Source organism: Carex rostrata, chromosome 3 (genome assembly GCF_964058835.1).
Source record: "Carex rostrata chromosome 3, lpCarRost1.2, whole genome shotgun sequence".
NCBI classification, from domain to species: domain Eukaryota; kingdom Viridiplantae; phylum Streptophyta; class Magnoliopsida; order Poales; family Cyperaceae; genus Carex; species Carex rostrata.
Genome location: NC_135920.1, coordinates 7062975 through 7072133, shown reverse-complemented (window position 1 = coordinate 7072133; position 9159 = coordinate 7062975). Strand labels below are relative to the sequence as shown.

Sequence of the window (9159 nt, the reverse complement as noted above, 5' to 3'; positions counted from 1 at the left end):
TATATACCTTATTCATCCATTGTCAAAGGAGACTATCCATTTGCCATTCACTTAAATGGTAGAATTGAATCATACTCGCAAAATATTTGGTGTTATAAACCGCCTGACAAACTATCAGGCCACCGCCCACCTCAGCAGCCCAGACAAATGTTAAATCCATATACAACCCTGTCCAAAGATATACGAAACAGACACAAGGATATACATAAGCTGTTAATCACACGCCAAATTACTAAAACTTGCAGTATGGGAGTAGAAATATTAGAAGCTTCAGGCCACCAAAGAAAAAACAAAGATATTTACATGATCTACAAGTAACCCAGCAGTAGTATTCTTGTATACAGCTTTTACAATTTCTCGAAGAGTAAATGACCTTTTTGGAAAAATAAATAGAAAATTACATCGGCAATCAGCTGCATTTTTACATATTCTGGACCAAACTAAGTAATGAAAATGATGAGATCTAATTTTGTCACAAGTAGGGTTCAAATGCCTCCTGTCTTTGATGCCTCAGCCGTACCTCATGTCCTTATCTTCATTTTCAAAATCCAAACAGCCGATCCAAACTGCTCAACATGAACTCCTTATTAAGATGTACTTGAAGCACAAATTTTATATTTTTGGAATTTTTTTACTACTTTAGATATGCACACAGAATCAATGTTTTTCAGAAATTCTGGATCATCCAAAAACAATGATTATGTATCTAAATAAAAAAAAAATAGTAAAACATTTCCAAAAAATATAAAATTTGCTCTCCAAACACCATTTTAATATGGAGATCATGTTGAGGGGATCGGCGGTTTGGATTTTGAAAACAAAAAATAAGGATGTGAGGCACAAATGAAGCATGAAAGACACAAGGCATTTGAACCCTGCTTTTTTGTCATATACCTCATTAGCTTTCAGCACAATCTCCTGTTCCAAAAATAGAGATCGCTTGACTGTTAGTTAAACATCATTAAGAGTGAATCTTTTTTATGTTTGTTCATGGCTCAGTGTGCCTGTCAGCTGGAGTAATTGACCTTGCAGGCTACATTGTTTCACCTGTTTACAAGGAAATTTCTGTCAGATAATATAAGAAAATACGTATAGTCCCAATGAAACTGTCAGAAATCTACATGTGGTCTGAAAACAAACACACACTCCTGTTTTGACAAGTGAAAGAAAATAATAAAATTCTAAACTAATCCATTTTCAGATCACTGCAACCCAAGTACCAACTACCGAAGTCCCACATTAGTTTCTGGAAACAGATAGTTTCCTGCTAGCTCTTAATAACAAGGAAAGGGAAACAGCTTTTGCTGCCCGTAGAGGAACCTGGCAGTTGGAATCCCATGCCAGGACCAATGTGTCCAAGTTTTATCTTGTCTTTATACTAGTTGAGTCACTTATATTTACATAATGTGCAATATGCCAGGTGGCAAATATGATACATATCATAATCATCAACATATCAGATATGTGGCTGATACAGATTTGGTGTGTACAAAAGTGACAGAGAAAACCAAATTTGTACAAAATGGAATGTTAAGGCTACACAATGGGATTTATGATACTACAAGGAACAAAATGGAATATGATACTTGTGTAAGGATATACTGGGTAGTTTAGTGAAACCATATTTCAAAATGTTTCCTAATTATATAAGTTGTTACAAAACTCAATTCTATCATGACATTATAAAATCTTAAATGTTATGTACTTTCTTTATTAAAATTACATGTCTGATGCTCATGTTTATAACTTCACCAATTATCTTGAATTAGGAAAGTTATGCACTTCTATTTGTAACAAAAATACTCCTATTTTACCATGTTATGGCTAAAAGAAGGAAATTTAAGAAATAAATAATTATTAATTCCATTAGACATCCAACACTTTAGAACTGGGACATCACATACTTCGCAGTTATGAACATTTAACATATATTCCTTTTATTAATTGTTAATTTCATGTTCTGGAACTATTCCTTTTATTTGCATATTTTGCGGTTATATCATCAAGTAGAGAAAAGGATAGGAGGACATACATGCAAGGCCACAACAGTGGATAGGATATCTCTACATTGATGCACAAGCATGTGCTCCTTTAAAACTACCTCACCCAGTTGATGTACTGATGAACTTGTCCGGTGCACCTGGGCAGGAAAAAAAATAACCACTTTTAATTTCCAGCAGGAAGGAGAGTAGTACTGCTTAAACAGTTTGTCTATCAGAGGAATTCTAATCAAATACACTGCTCATGTTTGTGAAATTTCAAGTTTTGGTCCTTGAACTTCTTAAAAGAAATACAATTTGATCCTTGAATTTTCATTTGCAAAAGACTGTTTCTTGTACTTATCCAATAAAACCAAATTGGTTTTTGAATTTTCACTTGCAGAAAATCAGTCCTTCGACTTTCAAAATGAACCAAGCTAGTCTTTTTAACTTTCGAAATAACAAAATCAGTCCCTTAGGGATTAACAAAAGTAACTTGGATATTTTGAGAGAAGATCAAAGAACAACCTGGTTGCTTTTTTTTAAAGTTCAAGAATCTGATTTGGTGCAATTAAAAAGAACCAACTTGCCTTTTTTTTTTTGTTGGTGGGTGGGTGGGGGGGGGGGGGGGGGGTTTCAGAGCGCAAATGGAAGTCAGTACAACTTGGTTCTTTTGGAAAATTTTCAAGGATCAAAGCCATTACCCTTTATGGTTTTGCTATACGGCTATAACAAACTTAAATTGCTAGAGAATTTTTGGTGCTGATACCATATTGGTAAAAACAGGTGTCAGACTTGTGTACTTATTTATCTCCTTCTAGTGCCAAAGCCTACTTTTGTTTAGTACTTTTACAACTTCAACTTGTAGAATCTACTTGGTTTCTCCATCTCCCTCTTGAATAAAAATAATAATATATAGATTGCATTGGCCATACCTTTGACAAGAAAGAGTTGGATGATTCCATCAGAAGAAATGTGTTCATTGCAGCACTCGTAACTTCTTTCAATTTTTGGATGTCTGCCTGCTTCAATTAAAAAGTAAACAAATACCTAAATATTAAGATATTAGATCCAAATATATTTTGTTGATATGTTTGAATGAAATGTTGTGAAGAAAATATCAATGTCTAAGCACCAGCCACCAAGGGTTGCAATCTTGCAGTTAAATACATACAAGTAGTCTGGTGCCTGGTGATGCACAAGGTTAATTCTACCTGTCAAGCAACAGTCTGTACATACAGGTATAAATACTCCCCAAAGAGATACCAGTACATTATTGTACAATTTGGGTACATAATTCAACTTTCCATGTATACTTTCATCCATTACAAACGATATCTATACCCCCTCACCCCCACTTTATTAACAAGAATTTTGTTCAAGTTAAGCAACAAATATGTTGATTTGTAAAATATCTTGTCTATATTGCACTCATTTTTTTTTTCCTTTCTTCATCTTAATCAAAATTCCAGCCACCTTATGGTAATTTTTCGGATATGCCCTCAACTAGTCCAGGAACCATTTTTTCACTAAAGACAAAAGAAGACGCTGGAATTAGAAACCATATACCCTAATCTGGGATTCCAATCGTTTTTTTGTTTTTTGTTTCTACAACACTTGAAAGTTGCCATATGTGATCATATTCCACACACATCACGTGCAAACCTTCTGACGTCCATATGAGCTAATAATAGTTGAATTTTGGCAGAAAACAGATAAACATATAGAATGGAAACAAAGAGTGTTCCCACCTTAGCACCACCGACAACAGGAAGTCGAAGAGTGCTTGCCTTCAATGCTTCGATAGCGCCTACTAGAGAGCTTGAGTGCTCACTCTCCATTTCAGACCACTCATCCAGATCCAATACCTGAATATTCAAATATACTCGAGTTAATGAAGCAAACTATACTTAAGAGCAACAATTCAATTAATTTTCCAGAAAAATGCTACAAATTTTGCAGCATTGTGACATGATTTTGTCTAGAACTCCTAGGGCCCTTGTTGGTATGGGGATAACCCTTATTCCAGGAGAAGAGTTATCTCCTTATCCTGGGGAGTTATCCCTGTACCAAACAGGGCCCTAATGAAAGAGAGTATAGGCAAGTCATAGTACCATGCTCATCTGTACTAAAATGCTTTCGTACAAGATGCTAGTGTTATCAGTATCAGTACAACATGATGGGCTAATTTCAGCTTTAAACATCACTTAGAACCTCATGGGCTTTCGGCCACTGTCCCTATTAGTCCACCGTTACTTGGAAAAAAATATTCTAGTAGGTAATCCCAAGGTAATTGCACAAAATAACAGTAAATATAAGTTTATGAATAAAAAGCTTACTTGTCTCGTAAGGATAGAAGCTAGCTTTAGATCTTGGTTCAGGAGTTGAAGTTTCATTCTTTTAATTGCTACTGATTCACGCAACTCTGATATACTTCGCCATGCATTGTACAAATTTTTCTGTATGATTAAATAACCATGATTTATTTATTTCACCAATAATTCATCTGACAATTGAGTTCAGAAACCATAACTTAAATTTCAACAGATTTACAGCAGAAAAATGATAATATAATTACAGAAGCATGCCAGTTATCAACCAGCTTGACAAGTGTTGACATTGGTGTAATTAAGTGAATATAACAGCAAGTCTGTCTCAACCAGACAAGTGTACATCCGGACTTAATTAAGTGTCAACTTTCCAGTAAAAAACATAACAATATCATCTGTCAAGTAACATCTCAACAAGTGTCAACTGTGGATACTTTATGTTGAGAATATCAAGGTGAACCAGAGAGTGAATAAATATATGGTATATACTTTTCTGTTGCACCTAAATTGAAGTCCTTCCCCTACATTCATTAAGCTTGGATAATTCTGTAAGTTGCAAGCCTGCCACAATTTATAAAACTGAGAAAACACCAGCCCTTTACCTAATCAGTGATGCATTCCCTTTTCAAGGTAAGGTTACTTGGAAGTTAAAATAATAAATAATAAATAATTTAAGAGATACAAACACCAAATAGAGTCTCTCTTTCTCTCAAAATATCAAAATCAAAATAACAACAATAGCACAATAAATAAGGGTACATTTGACCCTGCTTGATATTGGGATAACTCAGGTATGAATAGACTATTAAAAAAAACAGAGTTACTTTGTGTATTGGTTGGTTGATCCAATACGCAAGTTACTGTATGTAATGGTCAGTTGGTCTAGAGAATCTAACCAAAAAGAAAGTAATAATACTTTATATTCAAGTAGATAATAATACCTCAGATATCTGCTTCTGGTCTTGAATGGTAGAGTTGAACTTGGCATTGACCCAGCGCCACTGCAAGTGTCTATTATCCAACAACCTGAGTAAATGTGCCTCTTCAATACGGTACTCTCCTTTCTTGGCACGTCTCACCTCCATTGCAAAACTTAAAATGGAAGGTGCATTGAATGGTTGTTGGTTTGCCTGAGAAACGGCCGGTGAACCACCTCTCGCTCTCAGGGGACTCGACATGCCTCTGGTTGGGGATGGGCTTGTGATTTTACTTGGTGATGGATGCCGTACTGGTCTTTGTCGGTCATGACTCTCCTGTCAGTAGGATTTTAGATTGGAACTGAAAAAACCTTGGAATCTAAGTTGGGCACAGTGGTGGCTACACTAATTACAGGAAAGGTCACCTCAAAGTGACCTTTTCTGTGATGTTGGGAGGTGCTCATAAGTGAGGTCTTAGCTGAGCACTTGTTCAGTACAATACCAGAATTTAGATTCCACAACATGAATAATAGTGAACCAAACAAAAGAATTTTTAATTGCTAGAACTGGTCGAAGTTTGCTTGTTTTGCAGTTCTTCTTAGCAAAAGCCTGCATAATTTGACATGGTAGACATGGACCAAGGAGTGGAGCTAGATGACACCAGCCCCCGATCAACCTAAGTATTTGTTAATGTTTCTAGTAAGGTATTAATAACTAAGGATTCTATGCTTTGTTGACACTGTAATAAAAAGGGTTTCGGCTCTGTCAATGTGCTTGGAACCATGTATTAGAAAATAAGCTTACCATCTTCACTTGTACAATTTTTAGTATGTCTTGATTGACTTGATTCCTAAGTTCGAAGAATTGTTTACAGTCCGTTCATATTTAATTTAGCCACACCATGACTAACATGGATTATAGTTTGTCAAGTTATCTTCATGGATTATATATAAAATCCATAAAGTTTAACAATGATCCAAATAAATTAGCCTGCTGCCAGTTAGTCCATACCTGAAAGAACCTTGCGGGCACACAAATTCCTCTCGATGTAACCTTGGCTCGAGGCGGTAGCATAAACTCATGTGATCCCGAATTACTACCAGATGAAACACTGTCAGTGTCAGATGAACCCGACACCTCACCATTACCCCCTTTATCCTCAACTCCACCACTGTGTCCAGTAGATGAATAGTCCAGACTTCTCACAGCCGCTGGCCAAGGCCGATTTTGTTGGCTATATTCTAGAGATATCCTCCCTGGCGTGGGCGTAGGTTTAGCTCGACTCGTCTGATAGAAAAACGATCCTCCTTGAAACGAAACTGCTAAACTCCTAGTTGTAGTAGTCGTAGTAGTAGTTGAACTAGTACTAGTGGTTGTACTGGCAGTTGATGGTCGGGACCGGTCGACTGAACTGGAGCGACGCTGATGTGGCGTGGGGACAGATCGCGATGAAACAGCCGGAGACGGGAACCGGCGAGTTGAAGGAGAAGAGTAGGAACTGGAAGTAGAAGGAGTAGGAGAGGGAGAAGGGGAGGCTGTGTAAGAGGAGAGGTAACGAGAAGCAATCTCTTTGTTTCGGGGCCGGCGCGAGGAGGCGACAGCAGCATTGCTGTTGTCAGAAGGGGTAAGAGGTGGGCGGCGCTGATCTTCTCTCGCTGGAGTGGGACCCGCCACCACCATCGGTTTTCTTTCAGATCTGAATTCAGGGGAACAAATTTTCTCTTTTACTCCTTTTATATTCTATGAGAGAGAAGTAAGCGTAGGAAAGGGAGGGGACAGAGCACAAATTGCGGAGTGAAGAAGGAGAAAGCAGAGGCGGTTACAAGGAGATTTGCTAGATTGGCGCGAGGGGAGAGGGAACAGGGAAGGCCGGGAGAGTGGGCGAGAGTTGTTAGAGAGCAGTGGGGCGGAGCAATGAGAGTCTTAACTTCTGAGGTAACAGAATGTTTCTGTTTAGATCCAGACCGTCCGATAGGAATCCGAACCAATTCGATCTGTGATGAAATGGACGGATCTTTCAATATTCGTGTGGATTTTGATTGGACAGTTGGGATCTAAACAAAAATATTCTGTTACCTTAGGTGATATGAATCCACGGGGACGTGTGCGTTTTCTTTTCCTTTTTAATTATATTTTTGAATTTCTTAATAAAATTAAAGTTTTAAGACTTTTAACTTTTTAAATTTTAGTAGTGTGGACTGTGGAGTTGCTGTTAAGCTACGTTTAATACTATGAGAAGTCTAACAACGCTAAAGATGTGTTGTTGACAACTCCATTGAGTTTAGAAAAATGATGAGTGTCTCGTATTACAATTATGAGATTGCAGTATCACGTTTTTATTTATAAAAACTAATTAAAAATAGAGAAAATTTCTAGTGTACCTATTAAAAATTTCAAAATAGCCAATTTTCCCATCAAAATATTGAAATTTCTTATTTCCCCATTCTAAATTAAAATCCTTTCTTATTTTCCCATGTGTTGATTAAATTTGAAATTTTAAGCTAAATTTATAGTTTAATTTTATTTTAAAGTTGAAAGGTCCATTTTACACCCTTCTAAAACTGTTCCTTTCTTCTTAACCCATGATTGCTCTGAATAAAAATACGAAATTGGGACAACTTTTTCTTTTATTACTTGGCATTCAGCTATATTTCTTACTTAACGGTTTTTTAAGCCGGCATCAAATGAAAATGCAAAGCAAGGCGGTGAGAAATTGCTCGACGAGGAGGGGGGAGATTGTCTTCATGATAAAATACCAAATAGGAAACAAACACGGAAAAATACATGGAAGAGTTGGGAAGAGACAAAAGTGGACCGAGTCAAAGAGCATATGGATATCTTTTACAAAAAAACTGAGGTTGGAGATAGAATCGAATTGTAAATTTGCAGAGAAGAAGGAGATGGAACTGGACGAACCGCAATTCACCGTATGGTTCTCGGCCACAGAAAAATGGTGAAGCACTATATATGTAGAGCTCCAGACGACGTACAATGACCCTTGACTTTACAACGATTTAGTCTCTTAGGTTCCTGGTTTAGTTCTCAATAAAAGATGGGGTAGAGGGAGAAAGAGATCTCGGTTTTAGAAGAAGGGTAAAATGGACATTTCAATTTTAAAATAAAATAAAATTATAAATTTAGCTTAAAATTTCAAATTTAATTAACACATGGAAAAATAAGAAAGAATTTCAACTTAGAATGGAGAAATAAGAAATTTCAATGTTTTGACGGAGATATTGGCTATTTTGAAAATTTTGATGGTACACTAGAAATTTTCCCTTAAAAATAATATATGAAAACCGATGGATGGCAGTAATATTTTAATGCCACAAGGGGCGTTTGGTTCGCTTTGTTAATTTTTTAATGGAATAATAGAATTCTAGGAAATGTAATACAAATGATGATGTGTTATTATTATATTTGGTTGTGAATGGCTATGTTTTCAACACTTTAGTAACTACAGTGTCTGATTTAGTATAGATTACAATGGATATAGAAATTCAAGAAAATCAACGATAAAATAATTTGTCTTACAAAAAATTCACCCTCGCCATAGGCATCGTCACAGATTATCATATCCATTTTCTTACTATTTTTGTCAACCCCCTTTAAAATAATTTGCCACAAATATCCTTTACATTCCCATTTTATTTTACAGAAATGGAGTCATTGATTTGTTTCCATAAAACTATCTACCGAAATGAAATGATATCCTCTGCAGAGTTTTTAATCTGGTCCGTTCGTTTCAGATCGGATAGACCGGATTAAAAGTTCTGCAAATTTTTTTTTAAATTCGGGCAAGATCTGATCTGGTCCGTCCGATTCAAAACGAATGGACCAGATTAAAAGCTCCGCACAGCTCCACACGGAAAACTCCGCAGACGATACGCTTCCCTACCAAATAGGGGTGCAAACAGATCGCATAGTGATAAA

General features: G+C 36.4%; 1 protein-coding gene across 2 annotated transcripts; it reads right to left on the bottom strand.

Moving 5' to 3' along the window:
* Positions 1–204: 204 nt before the first annotated feature.
* LOC144551206 (QWRF motif-containing protein 2-like) lies at positions 205–7134 on the bottom strand. 2 transcript variants are annotated; one of them, XM_078299085.1, is made up of 7 exons: positions 6238–7134; positions 5251–5562; positions 4319–4438; positions 3731–3847; positions 2915–3004; positions 2033–2140; positions 205–1047 (listed from the first exon to the last, which is right to left on the bottom strand). In XM_078299085.1, the coding sequence occupies exons 1-7, from the start codon at positions 6904–6906 to the stop codon at positions 979–981; spliced, it is 1485 nt and encodes a 494-aa protein (XP_078155211.1). In that variant the 5' UTR covers positions 6907–7134; the 3' UTR covers positions 205–978. The 2 variants fall into 2 exon arrangements, with proteins under 2 accessions (XP_078155211.1, XP_078155212.1); XM_078299086.1 differs by having other exon boundaries at positions 2915–3001.
* Positions 7135–9159: the final 2025 nt, after the last annotated feature.

Bases quoted from the DNA above. Each gene is read 5' to 3' on its own strand.
- LOC144551206 (XM_078299085.1), bottom strand. From the start codon at position 6,906: ATGGTGGTGGCGGGTCCCACTCCAGCGAGAGAAGATCAGCGCCGCCCA. The intron at 5,563-6,237 runs GTATGGACTAAC...TCCTACTGACAG, and splicing joins TGCCCGCAAGGTTCTTTCAG to GAGAGTCATGACCGACAAAG. The intron at 3,005-3,730 runs GTGGGAACACTC...TTTTAATTGAAG, and splicing joins CTGTTGTCGGTGGTGCTAAG to CAGGCAGACATCCAAAAATT.